This window comes from Trachemys scripta, chromosome 2, assembly GCF_013100865.1.
Source record: "Trachemys scripta elegans isolate TJP31775 chromosome 2, CAS_Tse_1.0, whole genome shotgun sequence".
NCBI classification, from domain to species: Eukaryota; Metazoa; Chordata; order Testudines; family Emydidae; genus Trachemys; species Trachemys scripta.
In genome coordinates, this window is record NC_048299.1 from 98,698,916 (window position 1) to 98,725,084 (window position 26,169).

At 42.3% G+C, this 26,169-nt stretch overlaps 1 protein-coding gene across 10 annotated transcripts in view; it reads right to left on the minus strand.

The window, feature by feature from the left end:
- Positions 1–26,169, minus strand: part of TNS3 (tensin 3) — a 423,008-nt gene that overhangs the window by 7,876 nt on the left and 388,963 nt on the right. For all 10 annotated transcript variants that reach the window (XM_034761310.1, XM_034761305.1, XM_034761304.1 and 7 more), the window contains 7 exons: positions 24,020–24,191; positions 20,900–21,546; positions 20,113–20,199; positions 15,299–15,430; positions 9,926–10,021; positions 5,929–6,006; positions 4,085–4,162 (listed from right to left, as the gene is read on the minus strand). In XM_034761310.1, the coding sequence (XP_034617201.1) occupies positions 4,085–4,162; positions 5,929–6,006; positions 9,926–10,021; positions 15,299–15,430; positions 20,113–20,199; positions 20,900–21,546; positions 24,020–24,191 (1,290 nt within the window). The remainder of the gene's footprint in view (positions 1–4,084; positions 4,163–5,928; positions 6,007–9,925; positions 10,022–15,298; positions 15,431–20,112; positions 20,200–20,899; positions 21,547–24,019; positions 24,192–26,169) is intronic.

Genomic DNA, 26,169 nt, shown 5'->3' on the forward strand with positions numbered 1-26,169 from the left:
TTTACAATTGAACATTGACTTAATACAGCTTTGAAACTTTATTATGCAGAAGAAAAATGCTGCTTTTAACCATCTTAATTTAAATGAAACGAACGCAGAGTTCCCTTACCTTGTCAAATCTTTTTTTAAATTTTCCCTTTATTTTTTTAATAGTTTAAATTTAACACAGTACTATACTCCCCCATGGCTGCCTGATCGTGTACTTCTGATCCCAAATGAGGTGTGTGTTGACTGATCAGTAACTCTGATGTTGTGAAGGCCAAGATTATAACAGGGGGCAAAAAAGAACTAGATAAATTCATGGAGGATAGGTCCATCAATGGCTATTAGCCAGGATGGGCAGGGATGGTGTCCCTAGCCTCTGTTTGCCAGAAGCTGGGAAAGGCCACAGGAGATGTCTGATCACTAGATGATTACCTGCTCTGTTCATTACCTCTGGGGCACCTGGCATTGGCCACTGTCAGAAGACAGGATACTGGACTAGATGGACCTTTGGTCTGACCCAGTATGGCCGTTCTGATGTTTGTAACTTTGAGATTCTACTGTACACACATGCTTAAAGTTACGCACATGCTTAAGTACCTTGCTGAATCGGGACCTAAGAGACAAAGGATTAGATAATCCAGAATAATTTCTTACAACCAAGTAAGAACCTTTCTGGAACTGTAAAGCATGTTTAGTCCTACTTTTCAGTGCAATCAGCGCTGGTTTCACACAAATACTAACAAAATTTGTGTCCTGACACAAACATTGTGCAGCTGTCCATGCTAGAATTTAAAGTTAGTTAACACATGTTGAGTAGTATGGATTAAACACTACTGAAAATTCAAATGTCATACCATACCTACATGATTAGGAGAGCAAAAAAATAAATTATATCCAACAACTTCTCTTTTCATACTACTGCCCTGTAATTCAGGCAAAGTCTTCTACATATTTCCACTAAGAATACATGGCTCTTTCAAACTACAAACTGTTTTTATATAGACTGAACAAGCTTGTGATTCCAGCAGGACTATCAAGCAAATTTTCTGCATATTTGCAACCCACTCACTTTAAATTGGGATGTAAGTTAATGAAGAATTTGGCCCAAAAGTGGACATTCCAAGTTAAAAGATGAAAAGGATGAGAAAATACAGTGATGTGAGCCAATTATCTGAATTTAAATTCCACTTGGTTCAACTTCTGACAGCCAGAAACAAACAAATTTCCTTATCACGAATAAAAAAAATTGTAAAACATATTGCTGCTTTAGCCTCAATCATCTTTGTTTGAATTAATTATAATTCACTTCATTGAAAGAGAAATTGCAGGGAAATGAGGGAGGGAGAGTTTGAAGGAGCATTAATTAATGAATTCCTCTCTATAATTTATCTTTCCAGAATTCTAAATACAACTCCAAGTTACGAACCCTCTATCTTTCACATAATTACTCTACATGTTTGCAAAACTAGATTTGAACCAATCAAGACCTTTTCCTCACAGGAAACTAGCTGGATTCACGGTCACATTTCTAATCACTTGTGATGTTCGCATGGAGAGATTCCCTTTCTTTTGCAGCAGACATTCCATTGGTGCCAACAGCCTCATATGCTTTTGTTCCTAAACAAAACAGCTAACCTTTTTGCTCTGGATAAGTCTCCAATGGGATTTTACTGCTTGGCTCTAAAGTCTGTCCTCATTTACTTTCTCGAGACAGAATAAATAATATATCATCCACTTCCTAGACATTTTGGGAAACACCAAAAGGAATGTCAAATTAAAGATAGTGGTGTATCCTTATGATTAATACAGCTTTTTGTGGGAACAGACTGGAAGGAATCCCTAATTTTGGCGCATAATATGTGCTCTTATCTGATATGTGGCACAAAGGGGAAGCAATGGTAGTAATCCCATAGAAACTGCGTTGGGAGCAAGCTGAAAAAACAGATGGTTATGTGATAGCATTCTCCCTACAATGTAGTTGTCCTCTCTACATTCTATAACTGCTACTTTGGAGTCGCATCTATTTGAGCTGGGGAAAAGAGCTACTCAGTATGGCACATTCTTGAACTTTATTGTAATTTATGCTACTCTTAGTATGGTCATTCAATGCCATTTGGAATGGACATTCCCACAAAGGTTGTAGTATACTTTGGAAGGAAAATGCATATAGATTGGGAAACATGCAGAGCACGAGACAGTGCTACCAAGCACAGGGGAAGGCTGGGAGGCTAATGGAATAAGGAGCTGCCCATGAGGAAAGCCAGAGATCTCTGTAAGTGGCTTCTATAGATTCCAGACCTCCAGACTTTTGGGGGTTTCCTATTCTCATATCTGCACTGCCACAGGGCCTGCCCCCCAGTGGAGATAATGAGATACAGCAGGCACATGATGGAAGCCTCAAAACTATTTGAGAAGCAAAAGATTTGGCACTTAGGGCTGGTCCACACTAACCCCCCAGTTCGAACTAAGATACGCAACTTCAGCTTCACGTAGCTGAAGTCAAAGTACCTTAGTTCGAACTACAAGGTACTTACTGCAGGCCCACACGTGGCAGGCAGGCTCCCCTGTCGACTCCGCGTACTCCTCTCGCGGAGCAGGAGTACTGGCGTCGATGGTGAGCACTTCCGGGATCGATTTATCGCGTCTAGACAAGACGTGCTAAATCGATCCCAGAAGATCGATTGCTTACCGCCGAACCTGGAGGTAAGTATAGACGTACCCTTAGATTCTGTACTGGGATAACGGACAGCATCGCTCTTCTCATTTAGCTGTAGAAATGGTTAACCTAGAAGCATGCATTTTTGTTTGGTTTGGGTTAGGGCAGTAGTCGGGGATCGCATCTGCTTTAATCAAACCATAGTTGTTTAAATAAAAGCTTGGTTGCTTGAGTAGATGTTTAGAGTCTGGGCTTTCATGCTGAACTCCATATTGAAAATGTTTGTGTGATAGGAGAGAAAAATGTTTGAACTAAACAAAGTCAATGTGAAGTGAATCAACTCTGGGACAAGACACTCCAAGTGGTAGGGCAAAAACATCATGTCCCTTCCAACTTCCCTATTCAAGTCCTAAGCCCCTGTTTCAAAATTAGGTATATCAAGATGGTTATTAAATTTCCATTCAGTCAAATTATCTTTGATGTGACATTCCCCAGATGGAGCTGCCTAACAACTAATCCCCAGATGAATAAAAAAACTCAGCTATTATTTCTTTTTCCCTAGGAAGGTTACATGTCCTGGATAATGAGAACCCAGCTAGATCTCAAGAGGAAATGTGTGCCTATTATGTTGAATCTATTTATAGAACTTTTCCTCTTAAATTCCTCCTCCTTGGCTCCAAGTCTAGTGGCCACCACACCCGCTGCAGTGGTAATGGCAAACAGAAATGCCAATGTGTGCTTGCTTCCAGCACAGCCTAGCCAAGGCTGACCATTGCCTCAGCCACACATTCCTGCTCAATTATATCATTTAAAGTGCCACTTCACTTTTAAAAGTCAAAACAAAACAGATAGCTGCATAATCACACGACAACACTCTCACTCCATAGCTGCTTGGAATAGCACTGCCCTTTGCTAAATGCTCTATAACGTATCAGAGCAACTGCACAGCACTCTGACAGCTGAAGACTAAAAAACACTTGGTCAAGATCTTTTGGTCTGTGGCTTCTTCGTCTGATGCAGGTCAGGGAGGTGGAGGCAAATATAGCACCGCCTCCCTTGATTGTTGGGCCACCATATTGTCTCCGGTGAAGAATGAGCATTTTTAGGTTTGGCTACTAATTTTACAAATCTATGTGCTGCAGACAGTCACACACACGCACAAACACGACACAGGACTAAAAACCTGGTCCTTCAACACAGGTCTCCATCACTTCACTGGCAGTAATAGCACATCCATCACTCTGTGGGCCAGGCTCTAAAGGGCAACATTGCACCCTCACTCACATGCACAGATCCGGTACATTACATACTCAATGGCATTTTAATTTACCCAATTCCTTTTTTCATCCTCAGCCTCCTGTTTTGTTTTGTTTTTTTCTCCTGCTTGTAATGTACATTGGGTAACAACTGCAATTTCATCAAATGGAAGAGGAATGTACTAACCTGCACCCTGCTTTAGGAGCTCTGCTGCCGAGTTTGCAGCAGTCTGTGGAGCTGTTTCTGCGATCTCCTCCAAGGGATCTGCAAATACGAACAACCACACACATTTTTATTGTGACTTGGATTGAGAGGTCAATCTCAAATAGGAGTCGAGGTCTTGAAATTATGACCTCATATACCGGACGATTCTTCATCAGAAACATTAAAAAATCCTGCAATGCACAATACCATCCATGATGTGTGATTACTGTGCTGCACAATTTTTTTGGGTGCTAGAAGCAGAGCACTTATAACCCTGTGGTTTTGTGCTAACCACAGATAGTTACATATTACTGCTGAAAGAGACATCATCATGTCAAAATGCTTTTTTAATTACCCTATTTCCTCACTCATGTTACAAAAAATCCTCGTATAATTTTAAAATTAATTTAAAGAACTATCATTTCTACTAATCACTTTAGCATAACACATTGCAACTTGATCAGTGAAATTGATCTAGTCAATTTCATTTTTCTTGCGTCAGCTTCTGAATTACATTTGCAGGTACTCATGGCACCACCAAACGGTGCCATGTGTGGGCTGTAAATACAGCACTGAAAGGTTTGTTTTAGAATCTTTCCGCTATAATTAAAACAAAAAAAACAAAAACAAAAAATCTTAGACACATTTTGATTTTTTGTAAAAGTTTGTATAGAACCTATATTTCGGGCTATACGTGGGTACGACATGGTTTCTCTTTCAGTATGATCAAGAAAAACAGAGGCCCTGATTCACTGCTTACCACCACTGGGCTACTCAAAAGCTTACAGTTAAGTACATGTTTAGTGCTGTATGAATCAGGACCAGAATAAGAAACCACAGACAGTTCATGCTTCAACTCCATCTTTACATTAAAAGGCTTGATTGTATCAGACCAGATCCATTCATTTCACTCCAGTAGGTTCGTCCAGGGCAAAAAGACAAATGTTTCAACCCTGAACTTTCTGCTAGAACCAAAGGAACTTCCCATTTTATCTGATAAGGAAAGGTGGCGCGAGTGCACCCATCACAGTGTTTTTTCTATCCATATATCTAAAGACAGATCTCTGATCCACATTCTTCCACGGTATGTTATTGTGCTTCAATGTCTCCATTAAGTTATTTCATGGATTTACATATTTCGAATGCTATGTTAGAGCACAGACATATAGCATTTAGGAGTAGAAAAGTTTAAGAGTTCAATGGAAAACCGCAAGAATGTTTAACAGTTCAGTAATACATCTGGTGCTTGCTTTATAGGGGAGAATAAACAGACAACTGAATTATGGGCCAGAAATACACAGAAGCTTTTTTGTTGATGTGTTAGAGAAGTTTATGGAGTCACCACAACCCAAAATAGAATTATAGTCCCATAATCCATGTGCTCTTTAATATTTATTTATTGTAATATTTAGACCTGCATAAACTGCTGTTTCTTTCCCTCAACTACACCCTAAAAGCATCTGCTTTTTTTCAATCCTACTTTTTCCCCCTTACAGAACTCTTGCTATCTATGCTTGAGTAAAGATTGGTTGAATCTAACTATACCTGGGTGTGATGTCAAATCTGCAAAATAATTTTTTTTAAAAAATATTGGATTGCAGTGCTAATCACCATGAGTGATATATGTTTATTACTGGGGCATCACAGTACTAATCAGTTCTGAACTGCAGCTTGGACAAAAGCTGCTTGGCAACTGTCTGACATTCTTTCCTATGCATTCTTGTTCAGAACTTTACCCTGACATGTTCACCTGCCTTCAGCTATAGCTATTTTGAAGTGGATCCCTGGTTGCGTATCACTTTTATTTTGTATTTTGACTAGCATACCTCTGTCTGGGATGAGTAGTTTGCAGGGTAATGCCAGAGGAGTAATAGAATGTTGATACACCAAAGCTGTCAAACTCCCTGTGGTTAAAAGAACAACAAGACAGGCAAGATTACTTTTTGTGCACATAAAGAATGCTTACGAGGTATGTTTGCTTTTCAATAGTTTACAGGCTAAAGAAAACCCTTAAAAACATTTTTTCCCCTTGGCTCCTACGACACTTTAACAACTACCTTTTTTGGTAATTTTTAAAAGATCCATCTTCTCATCATTTCTTGTGTCTAACTCCTTTTACATGAACTGCAGTCCCCCCCACATCTTATTAAAAACTAATTTACTTTAAAGAAAAAGATGACAATGATAATGTGCTTTACAAATATTACTTTAGTAAGTCTCAGTCCTCATAAGAGGCAGGTAAGAACAGACAAGCTAAGCAATCTGCCCAACGTCACACTGTGAGGCAGTGGAAAAGCTGGGAAAATAACTCAAGAGTCCTAACTTCTGATCCCCTGCTTTAACCACTAGGCAGTCAAGTCAATTTGTGTTTTAATGGTAAAAAGAATAGTTAGAGGAATTTTCCACCTCTCGAAGTGAGGCCACCTGCATAGTATCCCAGGTTAAATCATTCCTCCTTCTAATTAGTGCCCTGAGACACCATTTGCTGTAACTATATAGCAAGGCTGAGATTTTCAGTTCCACCTAAGGGATCTGGACCCTCTGTTCCCATTAAAATGTCAATGCACATTTTACACTCTGTATCTGGAGGAGCGATTGGCCAGTCTATTAGTGCAAAAGGAAGTTGCCTTTAATTCTAGACACTGAAAAATATTAACAAATAACCCAACCATATTTCAGTTCTGGAGAAAATTATAGACTGTTTTTTTTATTATTATTATTTTCTATAGACTACCAACTACTGCTGTAAAAATCAGAGACCAGGGGCCAATCTTACAATTGCTGGGCACCTTCCTTTCCTGTTGATGTCATTGGGAGTTGATGGTGCCCAACAGCTCAGAGATCTGGGTCCTAATGAGCCCTCTGTGGCCATGGAGGGGGGCAGGGAATGGCTGGATGCAGAAGGGGGAGGTGGCATCACAATTGAACTTGGAGATGGGAATGAGGATTCCCGCATTGTGAAGCATCCCCATTATGGGTAGCACCTTGTAAGGGCAGCAAGAGTAGTCTGTGAAGTAGCTATATAGACATGTCACCACTCCACAGCTCGGGCAGGGAAGATTCCTCGCAATTCAGGCCCCAAATTATCAGTCTAGTGCCTGACCTGGCTACTTGGGTTGGTTACTGGCAGATGATACTTGTCTGTCAACATAATCAAAGCCAAGAAATTTACAACGAAGTATACCAGGGTGCATTAGAACAGGTTAATAGGTGCCAGACTGTGCTTAGATACCAGTGCAGCCAGAATAGTGATGTTCCTTGTTAACACATAACACTTCTGCAGTGTAGATTCTGATGGGAGAAATACCGAATGAAGGTAACGATGCTACAACACAGCCTATGTAAAACACTAACATAAACTGCCATATCATTTAGTAAATAAGAGGAGTACTGTAGATGGATAGTCCAGTAGATAGGTCTTTAGCCAGGGACTTGGGAAATCTGGGTTCAATTCCTTGCCTTAGCACAGACTTCCTGACTGATGTCGAGAAAGTCAGTTAAAGTAAAATTTTCATAATTACTTAAGTGATTTAGGACCCAAGCAGTGTTCCCTCTAATCTGTGCAACTGCACAGGAGTCAGTCAAGTGCTGCACACTTGATTAGTAGAACTGCGTACATCCGGCAACTTGTGCTTTGGTGCCCCTGCCCTCTGCCTTGAAGCCTCTGGCCAGCTGCTCGTGGGGCCCTCGTGGGGAGGCGTTGGTGGGGGAAGGAAGTTGATGTCAGGGTGTTCCCCTCCCCCAGAGACAGCTCTATGTTTTTTGCCGCCCCAAGCACGGCAATCAGGCAGCCTTCGGCGGCACGCCTGCGGGCGGTCCGCTGGTCACGTGCATTCAGCGGCGTTTCTGCGGGTGATCTGCCAGTCCCGCACCTTCGGCATACCCCGCCGCCAAATTGCTGCCAAAGCCGCGGGACCGGCGAACCTCCTGCAGGCATGCCGCCGAAGGCTGCCTGACTGCTGCCCCCCGCGGCTTGCCGCCCCAGGCACGCGCTTGCTGCGCTGGTGCCGCCCCTGCCCTCCCGCCATGTAGCCCATCTCTGCAGAGCGGGGGAGGAGGGATAGGCCTTGGGAGATAGATGGAGCTGCTAGCGGCTGTGGCTGTTCACGAGCTTTCAGACTTATGAGTGCCACTGTGCTTAAAGAGACAATGCACAGTCTCTCATACACTTCCCCAGTAGCCAGCACATACACAAACACTCTCTCTCTCACACTCACACCTCCCGACACATACTTGTGTTATTGTTGTTACTTCTTGGTACTTCTTGCAATGCACATATATTCTCTGTAATTTTATTCTTTCAGAGTGCTGTTATTTTAGTTTTTTGACTGGTCTATGCATTTCATAATTTGATTTCTCTGTTATTCTTAAATTTAATTCTTTAAGTAGTTAGTTCTAAAATGCCTAACTTATCCTGGCTTGAGTAATTATCCCTATGGTAACTTTTAAAAATATATACATTATATCTAGGTTTTTATTTCTAGTGGTGGCACACAGCCGCACATTACCTCGATATTGGTGCACATAACAAAATTAATTCCGCACATGGAAGGAAAAAATTAGAGGGAACACTGGACCAAAGTCCTATTGTAAGTCAAAAAGAAACTAGTCTTTCTGTGCCTCAGTTCCCCATCTTTAAAATGGAGGTGATAGGACTTATCTATCTGACTGGGATGTTGTGAGGATAAATCAATTACATGATTGTGAGGTGCTCAGATATTATGGTAGTGGGCCATACAAGTACTGTGGATAAATGCTTCAGGTTAGAGGCAGGACTGAACTAAAACCTCAGGTTTGAAATACCTCCCACCCCAAAGTTCAAATCCCCCCCCCTTTTTTTTTTTTTGCTTTGGGGTCATCTTTACTTCAAAGAGAAGCTGCAATTACTACATCTAAAGGACAGTCCAACAGAAGCGATATGCTTCCATCATTTTACAATGCTCTAGTTCAGGGGCGGGAACACTTTTTGGCCTGAGGGCCACATCGGGTTTCTGAAATTGTATGGAGGGCCGGTTAAGGGAGGCTGTGCTTCCCCAAACAGCCAGGCGTGGCCCGGCCCCCACCCCCTATCTGACCCCCCCTGCTTCTCGCCCCCTCACAGCCCCCCCAGGACTCCTGCCCCAGCCTACCCCCGCATTCCCTGTCCCCTGATGGCCCCCCCATCCATCCCTCCCTGTCCTCCGGAACCCCCGCTCCTGACTGCACCCCGCCGCCCTATCCAACTCCTCCTCTCCTTCCTGACTGCCCCCCTGGGACTCCTGCCCCCATTCAACACCCCTTTTCCCTGCCCTCTGATCACCCCAACCCCTATCCACACACCCCTGCTCCCTGCCCCCTTACCGCGCTGCCTGGAGCACCAGTGGCCGGTGGCACTACAGCAACGCTGCCCAGAGCACCAGGACAGGCGGCTGTGCTGCCCAGCTGGCACCAGCCACGCCACCGCGCAGCACAGAGCACCGGGTCAGGCCACGGCTCTGCAGCCCTGCCGCCCAGAGCATTGCGCCGGCGGCGCAGTGAGCTGAGGCTGCAGGGAGGAGGAACAGCAGGGATGGGGCCGGAGGCTAGCATCCCTGCCCAGGAGTTCAGGGGCCGGACAGGAGGGTCCTGCAGGCCGAATGTAGCTTATATAGATTGATATAGATTATATAGATTGATATAGAAGGCCATTATCATGACAATACTAGAATAGGTTCCTGCAGAAACCATCTCAAAATCTTTGTGTGACATTTCCTCTCATGTTCCATTCCATTCTACGCTATGAAGCAGTCTGGCTGTATGCAAAATATCCTAATTTTTCATGTCCCGTTGATGTACAGCACTTACCAAAATATGGCTCGTTGGGACATCCTTTCAATCGCACTCCCTTATGGGTGCATTCAATCAGAAAATGCCTGACAAGCTCATTTGACAAATCCCCAACTGTGGAAAAAGGGAAAACAAACACATGAAGTAAGCCAATGAATAAGAGATGGGGGGTCACAAATTAGAAGGTGTTTATGATATCTGCCTTCCTTAGAACAAGTGAATGCTCTACACATAGCATTCAGACAGTGCACTAGCTATCCTACTGCTGTGTCACCATCCGCAATGAAACAGGCATTGTATAGCACGTTATCTACAGATAATCACTTCCGGCCTGTATCAACTCTGCCTCTAGTTGACACCTAGATGGGTACCAGTGTCCAAAACCTCCAGGATGTGTCTTAACATTTTATAGGAACCAGTAAGTCAAAAAAAAAAAAAACTAGCTGGTTGTTTCTTTTTTTCCCCGAAAGTAAGGGAAGAAATAGGTGGGGCTGGAAATCAAGTCAAGACAAAAAATCAATAGCAGCTATGAAAAGGAAATATGGAAGAAACAAGATCAGAAATTCTGACGTATTCACTAATGACAAGAGCTGGCAACTGTGTTACAATGAGGAAAACAAAACAAACACACACACACACCGTTGACATAGATATAAAACTAGTAGTAGGCCAGGTCTGTACTCAGATTAAAATATTAGAGTAAAAGATTTACAGTGTGCCAACTCTCACGATTTTATCATGAATCTCATGATAGTTGATATTTTAATTAATGCCCTACTTCATGGAGACAAGATTAGATGAGAATCTTGGTTTTCATTTAGAAAAAGGAAGTTTCTATCCATCATGATTGCAGAGAAAAGCTTGAAACTGTAACCTAAATACTCAAAATCCTGGAGGCAAATCAAAAAGACCCAAGAGTTACCCTTAAAAATCTCATTAATTTTAAGCCAAACTCATGATTTTGGGGGCCTGATTCATGACTTTTCAAAGCTTGGGGTTGGCAGTAGTGAACATTTGGTGCTACACATTGGCAATGAAAGGGTCATTGTATGGTGATGCAGCAAAGTAGCCCAATCACAGATGGACTTCAATATCAAAAAAAAAATTATAAATATTCCCCTTGTCTCTGATATTATCAGTCGCAGACCAGGAGACACGTGACATCCGGCGACCACATTTCATTGACGACGTTCAAGCCGCATAAATGAGTGCATTGGTTTCTATAGCAGAAACAGTTCAAGAGCCAAAATTGGCCCTTGAAGAACTGCTTACAGGAGAAAATTTGGATGCTTTATGATGCCACAATGCCAAAAGAAAAGGTGGTGCGGGGAAGACAAATTTCTGCTCTCTGGGAAGGGCTGGTGGGAATTAGACCGGTTGGGAAACTTAGAGCCAGTGGTACAGAAGTTGCTGGCCATCTCCCCGCTTTTTACAGCATGATTTATCCAGTTTATGTAAGAGCAGGAGACAGACCTATTGGTTCTGTCTACAATAGGCTTTTTAAAGTTTCCCACTATTGCTACCATTAGTGCAGCTTAACCAGTGTTAGCAACTTAGCTAGGGTAGACAGGTTGCCAGTGGCCACTGGTACTTGAACTACCATGTCATGTAGGCCTTCTCAGGCTCAAATTAGACAACATGGTGGTTAAAATACCCACAGCCAGCCTTCATTAGAGTTCTCAGTTTTGCGATCACCAGTGGAGCTTCACTGTCTAGCACAGACAAGACCAATGTGGCTGTAAAGCTGTTGTTAGGTGACAGAAAACAAAGAGGAATAAATGGTAAATTTTCCTCAAGGCAAAAGGTTAACAGCAGGGGGTCCCTCAAGGTTCTCTACTAAGTCTTGTATTGTTTCACATATTTATTAAAGATCTAGGAAGGTAGGAGCAGTAGGGAGGTTTCAGACACCTGATACCAGACACCTCTGTGTTCTTGGGGAACCAGGGTGCAGTATCCAGCCTGACTCATGAAAGACACCCCCCCTCCACCTCTGTTTAAACCAAAACCCATCAGAGAAAGAAAAAAAAACTTGCAGAGAGCAGTGAAGGGCATTGGGAGACACACCTAGACCTCTCCTGACAAGGGTGACAAGATTAAGACATCTCCATTAGCATACAGAATGGAGAGCAGAGACAACTCCCCTAACCTCATCTGCATGAAAGATGGGACAGGAAGACATCTCAATTTACATACAGAATGGAGAACAGAGAACCACACTGAATTCTGGGACCAGAAAAAGCAGGGAAGCACTGCGTCATGGGAAGCTCTGCTCTAGATGCTAATGAACCTATGTCTGCACACACCCGGCTCAGCAATTATCAGACCAATTCTAGTAATGAATCCTTAATTGATATCCAAATACTGAAGCAGCCTAGATGCATTGTGAGCTCCCTGGAAGAAAACACCACCCATAGCCAAGAGTGATCAGCTCTTATTGTCTAGTCTAAAGAAAACCCTTATCATCAGCTTACCTATAAATAAATCTATTGTTCTCCCTTGAACAACTGTATTTTCTCTACAAAAATCCCTACTCACCCTCTAGTCAGGGTTCTGATGCTTAGATCCAAACTATGCAGCAGTTCCACTGGAACTCCATCATCTCCTCACTGATCGTGCTGGGGGCTCTGCCTGTCTCCAGCATTCAGGACCCTCCGCTACCACCATCACCTGGGAACCCCGACCAGTTCAAGCCTCATGGAGAGGGTGAGATTCCCCCCCTCTTTCTCTCTCTCTATTTTCCTTTCTACCTTAGGTATTAACCTTTAATCATTTATGTTATGTTGGTTTAGCTCTCTTTGTGTAGTTATCACTATTATTCAATAAATAACTTTTATGGTTAAGTTGGTTGCTTCTCTCTCTCTTTCTGAACTTTACTCTTTTGTGTTTTTAGCTTTCCCCATTCACTCTACAGCAACGCTTCTTTTACCTAAGCTAAAGATCCCTGCAGCCCCCAAAATACTGTGGGGTTTGCTCATCAAGTAGGTTACTGCCAGTACAATTGTGTTGTGAGAGTGGGGATAGGGACGGGCTGAATCTGGGACGCATAAGGGTAACAGCTTGAAAGTGCTGCTTGACCCAGTTTATGGAGCCCAGGGGCATATAAGAAGAGTCAGCTTGAAAGTGCTGCTTCATCCAGCCCAGTGAGTCCAGAGACATAAAAGGGGTCAGCCTGACAGTGCTGATTGACCCGGTCCACTCAGACTTGCTCTGTTAATGTATGTGTGGGTGTGTTCATCCGGTTTTGGGGCTGAAGAAACCCAGCCCTAGGGAACCTAGATCCTGCAGGATAGCTCCATTTGGGAGAGGACTTGCAGCAGGGAGAAGTAGATCTCCATATGAAAGCACAAGTGACACAAACAGTACATTGACAGAATTACAGAATCCCCTTCCCCAAAAGAGTCACCCGAATAAATGAGCATACCCCAAAGTAATGGGCAACTCTCGTAACATGACACAAGGTTATTTAGGTTAGTCAGGATTGGAGAGGACTTTGAGGAGAGACCTAAATAAGCTAGGTGAACAGGGAACATGATGGTAAATGGAGTTCAATGTCAATAAATAGAAAGTAGTGTAAATTGGAGGGAAATTCCATATGGCTTACAGGGTTCTAAAGTAACTGTGTTAACGCAAGAAAGGGACCTAGGTGTCACTGTAGACAATGGAAACCACAACTCAGTGTGCAGCTCAGTGTGGTCACCAAAGCAAACAAGATGTTAGGATACATAAGAAATGGAATAGAGAATAATACGGAGAATGTTATAATGTTACTATATAAATCAATGGTGCAGCCTCATCCAGAACGTTATGTGCAGTCCTGATTACCCCATCTCACAGATACTACAGAAGGGTAACGAGAATGATCAGAGGCCTGGAAAAAATTACTAGGAAGAGAAACTGAAAAGATTGGGATTGTTTCTTTTAGCAACAAGATGAATAAGTGGTGACGTTATGGAAGTGAATAAAATACTGAAGAGTATTGAGAAGGTAGATCAGGAACTACTGTTCTTCCCGACTCAAACACAAGAAGAAAGCGACTTTGAATTAAATTAAAATGTGGCAAATCCAAAACTTATAAAAGGAAATACATTTTACCCATCATGTAATTAGACTCATTGCCACAGGAAGCTGTTGAGGCCAAGAACTTAGAAAGATTTTTTAAAAAGGGATTTTTAAAATATGTTTATCAGAGTTATATTAATGATAAAATTTTGGAAAGTATATTAAACCTCATATTTCAGGATATGTGCCAATCTCTAATTATTAAAGATCAGCATGAACGTGGGGGACAGATTATCCCACATCTGTCTATTCCAGGGTTCTTATACCTTGCTCTGAAGCATCTGGTACTGGCATTATCAGAGGCAGGATATTGAACTATACTGGCCTTCGGTCTGATCCAGTGAGGCAATTCCTATGTTCCTATGCTCCTTTTAAATCTGGAATAATGAAATCCAAGCGCCAGACCAAAAGTGCACTTGAAATAATTGGAAGAAGGAACAAAGGGCAGAAACGCTCCAAACAGACATTAACAGCTGCTATTTTTCAGTCAATCTAATTTCCTGCAGTTCTTTACCTCATTGGGCAACATTTACCAATAGATACAAAGGGTTCTGAAAGACAAAAGTAGCAGCAAGGAGGTCAGTAGACATGATCAGAGCCAAGAACACGTCTTAGACACTGCCTCCTGAGTTTCCATAAGCTGCCTAATGCATTCCATATGCTCTTTTCATTTTCCCCTTCAGGACAGACAGATATAAGTTATATGTTACATCACAGGAGCCTGAGGGAACACATCTGCCACACTGCTTCTTGTTTAGCTACGCTAATTTTTCTCAGATTTATTTCTGATGTACTGTTGTCTCAAAACAAATTCCCAGGCCAAAAAAGTTCCATCTTCCATCAAGGCAAAAGTTGTGCATGGTGGTATTTGGCATCGTACTGAGCCTTAGATCAAAACCAGACTTCTAATGACTGAGGAGGCTCAGATAGTGAGTTGGTCCTGGATTCCTGTTCCGATAACATTGTACAGTACATGCACATCCAAGCTGTGTATATAATTACCAACCTGTGTATGAAACTAGCAAGCACGACACAAACATTTTCCACAAACCCACTTGGAGAGATTCTTATTCGCACTGTAAGGAATCCAAATTGAGACTTCTGATTTGATTGACTCAGAATTGCACCTCTTGACATTTTAATTATGGAGAAGGGAGGATTTCTCTGAATTCTATATAGTAGTTAGGTCTTGCACACTCTATGCAACAAAGTGATTTAGTTGGGAATTGGTCCTGCTTTGAGCAGGGGGTTGGACTAGATTACCACCTGAGGTCCCTTCCAACCTTGATATTCTATGGTTCTATGAAAGTAAAGATGGGAGTCATACAGTACCTTTCTTGTTTAACTGCAGCACTGAAGGAGGAGGTGTAGCAACTTTCATTGCCAGGCCATAGGCTCCCCTGAAAGAATGGCTGTCTCGAACAATGAATGACCCTGGTTCCTTGTCCTTCAGAACGGCAATGGCTGCAAAGGATTCAGAGAGAGATTGAGAAAAGTGTTTCAGTCCAAGTAATAAACACAAAGGTACTGTTTCAAATCCTCATTTAAAGCACTAGTAAAGAATGCCAGGTTCTTTTGTCTCCCTCCCCACTGCCTTGGAACAGAATCAAAACTTTGGATCTTAACTCTGGATATGATTTTGGTATCTATACAATGCGCAGATAGCACCAGATTGTGAACCCCTTGCTCATACTGAATAGTACCTTACTATATGTGTAGCCTAAAGGGCTCACAATATCACCCACAGAGTTTTACATGTTCAAAGCACTGTACACACATTAATTAAATAATCCCCATAATATACATGTGAGACAGGCAAATATTATGTAGTAGAGACCAGGCAGAATCAAAACTGCAGATCTCTTTTTTGGGGTGGGGCACACTCTCAGGCTGGCAACACTGATTTCAAGCCCTGATATGGAGTATGTTACTATTAATCCTATTTGCAAAAATGGTAAAGGCTTTACAGGAAAACATCCTTTAAGAGACAGAACCATCTTCTCTTTCTGCCTTTGAAAGACCAATTCGGAGACAGCTCAGCAAACAGTGGCTGGCAAATTGGCAAACACTGTACCTGGCCTGAACATGCACTAACATGCTCACAGTTCCCTGCATCAGAGAAGAGCCAGCACTTTCCTTCTCCAACGCTCTGTCCCAGCATGCATGTGCTTTTAGGCAAAGAGGAAAAGTTGATTCCTGAAGCTATTTTGTCTGCTCATTAAAAAGTGTAATTGGGAGCATGGGCACAATAGTCAGCGTGACTAGAAACTGTTGCTTTCTCTTCTACACAGCCCCAACAACAAGCACACATTTGTCATCCTCCACCAACAAGACAACCGAGTGGCATACAGTGCCAAGGCATTGCAAGCTACACTACAGGTATTCTCTCCCTCTTCTCTCATTTTAAGCAGGGAAGGAGGTGCAAGTAGGCATATACTTGCATTTTGAGAGTCTGAGAATTGGAATACTTTTTGTTCTGTGATCTTTGCCTAGGGATTGTGAGTTGGATTATACATAGCAAGACTGGCTTCCAGAGAGGTTGCTGCATGCCTTTGAATCAAAGTGCTCAGTAGCTCAGGGTCAGGAAGCCAAGGGCTTAACTTTTCTTTGAATAACCGTGGCAAAGTCCTGGGTCATATAACAGGGTGCAGAATGGTGTGATTCCTCCGAATATCTCTGCAGAGTTCTGACTACTTTTCAGACTGTTTCTTTTCACTCATTGCTTAAATTTTAACCAGTCTCCTGCATGTCTAATACTCAGCAATGCTGCAAAGAAAACCCGGGGAGAGCCTGATTCTGATTTTGGAGTCTCTACATTGTGCATCGTGTCTTGTATGCACATGGCAAGGTCCTTCTGCCTTTTGTAAACACAATAAAATTTTCCAAGGTTGGAACAAATGTTAAATCACAGAAATTGCATATATACTGGTGACTTCCTGCACACACTGGATAACTACACAGGCAAATCACAGAACTGCAAATATAAATATTCAGACTCCTGCATGAATAAGCAAATGCAGCGGTTTGCAAGTTCATGTGAATTTTGTACAGTAACTCCCCACTTAACGTCCTCTCGCTTAACGTTGCTTCAATGTTACGTCCCTGCTCCATTACAGAACATGCTCGTTTAAAGTTGTGTGATGCTCCCCTATAACGTTGTTTGGCCGCCTGCTTTGTCCACGGCTGACAGCCCCCTTATCAGCTCCCCTACGTCCCCCCACCCCAGCGCCTCCGGCCCACCGGCAGACCCCACGGATCAGCACCTACCCCCTGACTCCTGCCAGTGGCAATCAGCTGGTTTGCGGCGTTTAGGAAGGAGGGGAAGGGAGGGAGGAGGGAGGCTGCGCGCCATGTCCTTGCTCCTCCCCCCAGCCTCCTGAACACTGCAAGACAGCTGATTGCCGTGGGCAAGAGGTGGCAGGAACAGGGGGAAGGTGCTGATCCACAGGGTCTGCTGGCGGGCAGGAGGCAAGGGGGGGTGGGTGTGGGGGGCGTAGGGGAGCTGATAGGGGTGCTGCCAACCTGTTTAATACCTGTATTAAATTACTTGTTTAAAATTGTTTAAAATGTATATAATGCCTTTTATCTGGCAAAAAAAAAAAAATTCCCTGGAACCTAACTTCCCCTATTTACATTAATTCTTATGGGGAAATTGGATTCGCTTAACATCGTTTTGCTTAAAGTAGCATTTTTCAGGAACATAACTACAACATTAAGTGAGGAGTTACTGTACTGCTCATCTATAAAAGATGTAAACATGGAGGTGGGTGGGGAGGAGAGAAAACGAATAGATTACTGTACTAATATGCGTTGAGGCTAATGTGGTGAATATGCAAAACGGCAATTCAAGAGAGTGTTTGCCTAATCCTTTTAACTACATACTAGATCACAGTTTCCATCTGTCATAGGATTCCTCCCTCAGGCAAAGGAAAAGAAACACTCACACCCACCCCTCCCATAATGTTGGTATTTTTAAAAAGGGGAAGAGAGATTATATTGGATGGACAGAAGTGAATATTAAACTGTTGGGAAGCATATTTTTAACTTGTGCAAGCAGCAGCCTGTTAGTTTTATTCCTTTCCTCTTTGGGCTCAACAAGTCAAGAGTCATTCTTTGAACATTCAATTCACTAATGGGTCCTAGACTAGTAAATCCTAAACCCAAGAAGTGTAAATCTTCTGTTTTTTACTACCTTCTTTTCCCCTGTGCTTGTGCTTTTACCTGCACTGTAAGAAGCTGCAGACAACCTCACAGACTCAGAAAGTATGCAGTTCATCATCTGCTGAAGGCTATGTTGACTGTGGTTCAGTGGGACAATGTTAAAGGCCTTCCAATCAGAGAAAACTATACTTTGACTATAAAAATTATGTCCGATTCCAACAGCCTCATTTTTGCTATCTGACATACAGTCTGATCTGGATCAGTCATAGAGCTGTCATACTCCATTAAGTAGGACTCAGACTAATTGAATGTTACAATTTACTTATATGTATGCACGGATTGTCTTCTCATATAGCAGCTGTTTGTAAAGCACATAGCACACTGTAAGTGCTATTGCGAAGATAGAAAGAGAGAATGTAATATATGTATTATTATATTGCCTTAACTCTGGGTGTGCCTGTAAAATGGAAGTGGAGTTTTCCTTGGGGAACAACAACACAGGGACATCCAAATATATAATAAACTGTTAGAATTAGAAACTTCTCCAAAATTCTGCAGCCTGAAATTCTGTAGCCACAGTCTGATGCAACCTATATTAATCTTAAACATCTAAATCATAATCCTCTGGGTGCTGCATCTATATGTACTCAGGTGAAGCCTCTAACTGCCAAATGCTGTGACCAAACAACAGGAGATAGATCAATTGATAACTGCCCTTTTCTGTTCATTTCCTCTGAAGCATCTGGCACTGGCCACTGTCAGAAGACAGGCTACTCGGCTAGATGGACCATTGGTCTGACCCACTATGGCTGTTCTTATGTCTCAGAGTGACGTAAGTGAGGTGGGTTTTTTTGGAATACATGTGCATGTAAAAATTATATATCTCTATATAAATATTCCCCAAAGGATTAAAGTTTATTGATGTGAAGGATTAATACAGGCCACTGTACGGGAAGACTCCCCTGATTTATTTCCTGACACCTCCTCGCACCGAGTAAAAGTTACCAAGAGCTTTGGGTTGAAAGAACCCCGGGTAACAGCCATCTGGGACAGAAGTTGCAGAATTCCAGACTGCCAACTTTCAGAGAAATTTCTTATTCTGGATAGTCCATCATTTTTTTGGATGTCCCTATCGTGCTGATACCCAGGAAAAATACTTTCCATTTCCCATCCTCATTGTACAAGCAGAGATACAGTTAAGGCAATAAAAACTGTAACTTGTGGAATGAGCATAGGAAGTATAGAACCATTGACAACTGGCAGCTAACTATAAAAGCAACTGTAACAGTTGCAGGCAGTGGCTGAGGTGTCTTGGTAGATCTGCATGGGAGAAGCTTGCTCTGTATTATACTTGGTTCTCAGTACAGTTCTCTGAACTGTTAGCATTAAATTCACGTACACTTAAAAGACATAGGGCTGACTCCATGCCAGATGAGCACTCAGTTACCTGAGGAGATGATAGGTATAGGTAGCTTTTTGCCCTGCCTCTCCAAATCCTGGAGGCCAAATTGTCCTGTCAGTGCAAGTTAGAACAGGCTTAGGATAACTTGTATTGGTGAATAATGATCCCTTTAGCCAGGATCACCAGAGCACATTGTGCTTTCCTCCCCTCTGCATTCCTCCAGCATGCCCTGGAAAGTTCCCCAGTGCCAGGGAGAAGAGACTGGAGGGGCTGGCTATGCCAGTCCTTAATTCCCCTAGGGAAAATCTTCAGCTGCTGCCATTAAGACCCCTGTGGGTCATTCCAGAGGGGCTGAAGATCTGGCCCAAACTAAAACCAAAGTTCTTTGTCACTTTCTTAAGGGTTATTTAACAAGCCTACAAATTCAGTCCTCCTACTAAACTGGGTGTTTTGCCTAAGGCCAGAATTATTTTTACATTTGTATGTAAGAAATCTAGACTCCAGACACCAGAAATTTATACAGAGCACTCCTGAACAGCCCTTCTGCAGCTGAACACCACACAGCAGATGATATTTGGTATACCTTGTTCTCTTGAAATATCTGGCTTGTACCAGAACTTGGATGTATCTTGGACAAATTTTACGGTCACGTGTTTATCGCCTGGGTTTTCTGTTAAATAAAGGTAAAAGAAAATTAAAAAAATAAATATACACCATAACTGCAAAGGGCATTTCCTGCTGTTAGCTCTCACCTCTGACAGTGAGGTGCTGATTAATTTCGGAATTCAGAGTTCAACCACAGGAGGTGGGAGGAGAGGAACCCCATAATTAAACTAGTAGTCTGGGGGAGTTCTGAAGCTGCTCTGAGAAATAAAACATACAGCACATGATACTTTCACTAGTGCTTTTAGAGTTCCATTTCTCACAAGCTATAAAATATGAAAACTCAAGAGTTATAAAGCTATATTAAACATCTAGCTCCTCAGTAAGGCCTGGCTAAGTCTGAACACAGACCAGATGATAAACAGCCACATTCAAAGTATTCTTGCCATGAGCCTAGCAAGGATGCAGGACAAAGCCAGCCATTATTAAGAGGAATTGGCCCAGTCGCCACTTACTTGTGGGCTGGCAGCAGAGAGAGGGCTGCATTTGACTGACACACCCAAAAAGGCTCAGAGAAAGCACTTTGGAGTTTTGTCTTTAGAAACAATACATCTAAAATCAGTGAAGTGTCTCCTCTTATTACAAACATTCACTTAGTTCACTATTCAACATCCACTATTTTATAAAGTAGCTAACATCCCACCCTGCTCACACGCTCATATAAAAGTGTCAGTTTAACTATAAATACATCCTGGCATAAAACCTACCTGGCAAAGGGGAAGTGCTTAAAACTTTTGAAAAGTCTGGAAGGACATTTGGGAATGGGATGCTGATCGTGCTCCCACTATGAGGGCTAGAGAAGCCACTTGAAGACGGAGAGATGGAGCCAAAAGAACGGTCTCCCTCAGAAGTCCTCTTCTTCTCTGGAAGAGGTGGCTGTGGGTGCAGGTTCATTCCATGGTGCTGTTGAATTGTGCTGCTCTGGCTTTTGTGTCCAGGGGCCATTGTTAGCAAGTTGTGGGCCAAAAAGCCATTGTCCGCTGTACTTGCCAGTGGTGAGCTCATAGTTTTGGGAGAGCTGCTAGCATTGGCCATGAAAACAGGTTGTTTCTCCTCCAGTGGTGGGCTACTGCTTACGTTGGTCCCACCATAGTTCAGGTAGGCCCGGGCACTGGGATGGGCAGCAGGTTCTTGTTGCGGACCTAAGGACGAATCCTCTCGGCTGTTCAAAGAGATGACTTGCAATCCTGGGGATTGGAAATGGGACAAGAGCGAGCCGTCCTGGATGGGGCTTGAAAATTCTGAGGACACAAGGTAATTTCCTGTAGGCCTGCTGTTCTCCAGCACTGAGAGCTGGGGCGAAGCGGTGGACTTAGCGTTGCTTTCTAGCCAGTGGCATTCAGTTGCAGAAGGGCTGTTCAAAAAGAAAATGTCACAATCAAATCATTCCCATATGCCTTGAAAACATTTCATTGCACAATGCCTTTATTCCAGTCTTTAGCAATAATCTTTAATAGCAATAAATACTCATCTTCACAAAGAAAACAAAACCTGACACTTCTATAGCACTTTCCACACACGTAGTCTCAAGACACAATTGAGCCTCACAGCATATAAGGTATGCGTGATTATCCTCATTTGACAGATAGGGAAACTGAGACACCAATGGTTCAGAGACTTGTCCAAGGTCACACAATAAATCAGTGACAGAGCCAGGAATAGTATCCAAGGCTCTTGACTCCTAGGACTGTGACATAACAGTAAGATCATTCACATTACAAATGAGGGTAGTAAGGTCCATTGGGAAACGTAAGTACATATAAGAAGGGCAAAGAAAATAGAGCAGAACACAGAAGGCAGCATGCAACACCAGAGACACTTTTTCCAAGGTTTTGCTTTACCTATGAAACTAGAGGCTTGAACATTAAACACAGGACTGTTCCATGTCTGAATAATTTTATATATCAATGTGCAGAACTCCCCCCCCCCCCCCCCCCCCGCCCTGAACACAATATCTCTCCGTGACAAGAGTTTGGAAAGGCAAAGACAGTTTATTCCCCACCACCACAAACACACACTTCTAAAAGTCTACTGTACTGAAGCTATGGCTGAAAAATATATTTGCAAGTACTTGTTATAGAGAGGGGGGTTAAGGGTGGGGCTAGGTTGGCAAGGGAGAACAAGTCTGCACTGTATAAATGAAGGAGAAAAAATTGAGTTAAGAACTTAAAAGCATAGAGAAGGGATTTAGTTGAAAGGGCACAGTGGAAATGGATGCCAGATCTTTGCATGCCAAAGAAACTGCACAATAACACAAGGAATGGAAATAAAGAAATGAAGACAAAATTAAAAAGTTGAAAAGCTCAGGATATTTTGAAAAGAAATGAGAAGTATTAGAAAGAAAGGAACAAAGTTTCAAGATTAACTTTAAAATGAGGGACTTACAATTTGATTTTTTAATGATTTCATATTACCAGCCTTGGCAGTGCCTGATGCTGAGGTCTTAACTCTATTTGTAATTCATGGTTATTTATAATAACAAGTCACATCCTGTCAGACTGCAGTTCTAAGATATGTTATTGGAGATTTGTAAATACGATTCACAACTTCTCAGGTGGGAAATACCCTTTCTCTAAGCACTGGTTTTAAAGGAAACCAGCAGAAGGGAAAAGAAACCGAACGCATCAGGATGCTTATTAAGAGCTTGACACTTCAGCCAGCTAGCATCAGCTAATGGAAGGGCAGTTCTGAAAACTACTGTGAAAAAGACGCCAATCAGCCATGAATAGAGATGGTAATTAGACACACTCAGAGATGTGGAAGGTGAGATCAATAATAATCAAACAGTGAAGGGATGGGGGTGCGGGCGAAGACAGTAGCTATCCACCTAGGAGTCTGGGAACAGGAAACCCTATTTGGGATGGCTGTGAACTCTGCTATTGGGGCTGTTCATAATCTTCTCATTGTTACTCTGTAGCTTCTCCCGTGTGCTTGTTGTATCCATCTGTTCTCTCTCATTTTATACTTAAATTCTATGCTCTTTGGGACAGGGATCATCTCTTTTATGTCCTTATACTATGCCTAGCACAATGACACCCTGCTCCTTGATTTGGGCCTTAGATGCAACCACAAAATCAACAATAATTAATGATAATGAGGTTTCTGAGGCAACTGGGCACTTGAAAAGGAAATCAAGTGTTGACCCTTGTTTTTGCTCTGTCCCTCACAAAAATGTTTTCCCCAAACATCTTTATTATTAGAAGTATATTTGCTAAAATGAGAGAATGATACACATTGTAAACAGTGTTTATTTGTTCTGCACCAATATGTTTTCAATATGAAATGTTATGGGATTTTCCCCAAATCAGTAAAAAATATCACGAGCTGTTAGCACTCTGATAAGTGTGTACAAACTTGCACTGACGGATAGCAAAGCAGTAAATTAAAAGAGATTGTGATCTCTTTATGTATTTTGATAGCTAAAAGTTATTCTCAGGCAGATAAACAACTTCTATAATTACTTCTAAAATTCTTAAAAGCCATACACATCCCTTCAATACATGCACGTAATATACCAAAGAACATGCTCAACATTTCTGAAAATCAGGTAATTACTCTCCAAGGACTTATCTTCACTGCGAAGTTACCTTGGGTTCTTACTCAAGTGTTCCCCCTAACCCGAGTCACATCCATCCCAAAAAACCTCCTACTCAAATGTGGCAGTTCTTTATCCGAGTTGGCTGGCCTGATAGAGGATAAAAGCTAAAGTCTGAATGTGCTAACATGGTCATTCAGCAGTGCGGACACAGGCCTAATGACACAGCTGGAGATTGATTTTATATGAACCAAACTTCCAGGTAGAAGAAAAAGCCCTGGCAAGTTCCCACCTTTCTCCGGTTGGGATGGGGCTGTTACTGGAAATGGCGCATGCAGATACAAAGGGCCGCTGACATGAAGGAGCTGTCTGCATGTCAGTCCTCAGCAAAGCGGGATTGGTGCTCATGGTGCTGTCAGTCATCACAACCGAGTGGTTAAGGCCTTCCGTGTAACTTCGAGATTCTGTAGTAAATGAAATGAAACACAAAATATTTTAAAAACTCAAATTCTCTGATATCTCAGGTGCAGATTTCATTAAAAAATTACAAAATAACCTACAGATTTACTGTTCCCTTAGTCCCTTCTTTTAACACGAAACATGCAATAGATATTATTGTTACCTTTATTGAAAAGTTGATCTGATTTAATGAAATTTAAAGGTACAACACTGCATTGACTGTTGTAAATTTCTAGCAAATGAACAAATGAGAGAGAGGGCGGAGGGCACATAACTTCACTACTCAAGTTGATTGATTAACTCTCCAGGGTATGTCTTCTAATTCTTAAGATGTGAAGAGATAAAATTGACTATTTAAAATTCTTTCCCCCATTCCTCACTGCCCGGTAGATGTAAGACACAGGATAGGGAGATGTGTAAGCAAGTTTCACTTAGATTCAGCACGAACAAAATCCATTCTCCATTCCTTCACTCACTGAATATCTAAGCTTCCTATCACTTTGGCATTTATATAATGCCTGCATCTGTAACTTTCACTCCATGCATCTGAAGAAGTGGGGGTTTTTACCCACGAAAGCTTATGCCCAAATAAATCTGTTAGTCTTTAAGGTGCCACCAGACTCCTTGTTGTTTTGGCATTTTAGGTGCTGATCATTCTCCTTGCTGTTCATTTGTTCAGATGGAAATACAAAGGACAAAATTGGGGTTAAAAGACACTCTAGTGGGACTGGGTTGATCTGGGTTTAGTTGCTGGTGCTGCTGCAGACTTCAGGTGTGACCTTCATCATGAGACATGCACACAAGCAAATTTGCACCCCTCTTGATTGGACTAGTTTAGTTAGGTCAGCACAAAACTCTCCCCAACCCCCAAATCAGTTCCTAAACCAATTTAGGTCTGTTCTACGTCATTTTTGTACTGATTTTAAATATATCAGCTAGGGGGATGATTTGTTACTGAAATAGTTAAAATCAATATAGCTCCTAGGCCTGGTCTACACTGGGGGTGGGGTGGGGAATTGATCTAAGATACGCAACTTCAGCTATGAGAATAGCGTAGCTGAAGTCGACGTATCTTAGATTGACTTAGAATCACTTACTTCGCGTTGTCACGACGTGGGATCGACGGCCGCCGCTCCCCCCTCCCACCGTAGTGGAGTTCCGGAGTTGATGGCAGAGCGATCGGGGATCAATATATTATGTCTACACTAGACACGCTAAATCGAGCCCCGATAGATCGATCACTACCCACTGATTCAGTGGGTAGTGCAGACATACCCCTAGTGAGGATGTGGTTAAACTGGTATACAAGTGCTTTTAACTGGTACAGTTTATTCCTCTTCCCTTAGAGGAATAAGCTATATTGGTATAACTGTGTCCATGCTAGGGAGCTGTAGTGCTTTAATTATGCCAGTTGCAAACCATTATCATTTAAAGCAGTACAAAAACTGTGTGTAGACAAGCCCGTAGTTCAATCTGTACAATTTTCTCATGTAGATAAGGCCTTACACTCTGATCCTGCAAACACTTAAGCATTTGAATAACTTTGTGCACATGAATAGTTTCATTGACCTCAGTGTTTGCAAGAGTGGAACCTAAACAAGGTGATTACAATGGAAATGCGATGTAATTACTATCCCTTCAGTTAAGACACTTGAAAGAAGACTGAACAAAGCACAAGAAAGCAGATTGTAAGGGACAACTCTGCACTGGCTCTGGGGAATAGCTAAAATGACCTAATGGGTCTTTTCCATATCTAACATTTCTGATTCTGTGAACAGTAAGCTGTATTGGAGAACAAGTCTAAAGTGAAGCCTTCCTTTACACTTCACAGGAGGGCCGGGCAAGTTATATAGTTTGAAGAGGGAGTGAGTGAAGTATTTGAAGACAAATACACGAGATAACAACATGGGCAAATCAATGCTTAGACTGAAGACTATTCAAATTCCTTACATAGCACACATACTGTAGGGAGTAGTAGTATGT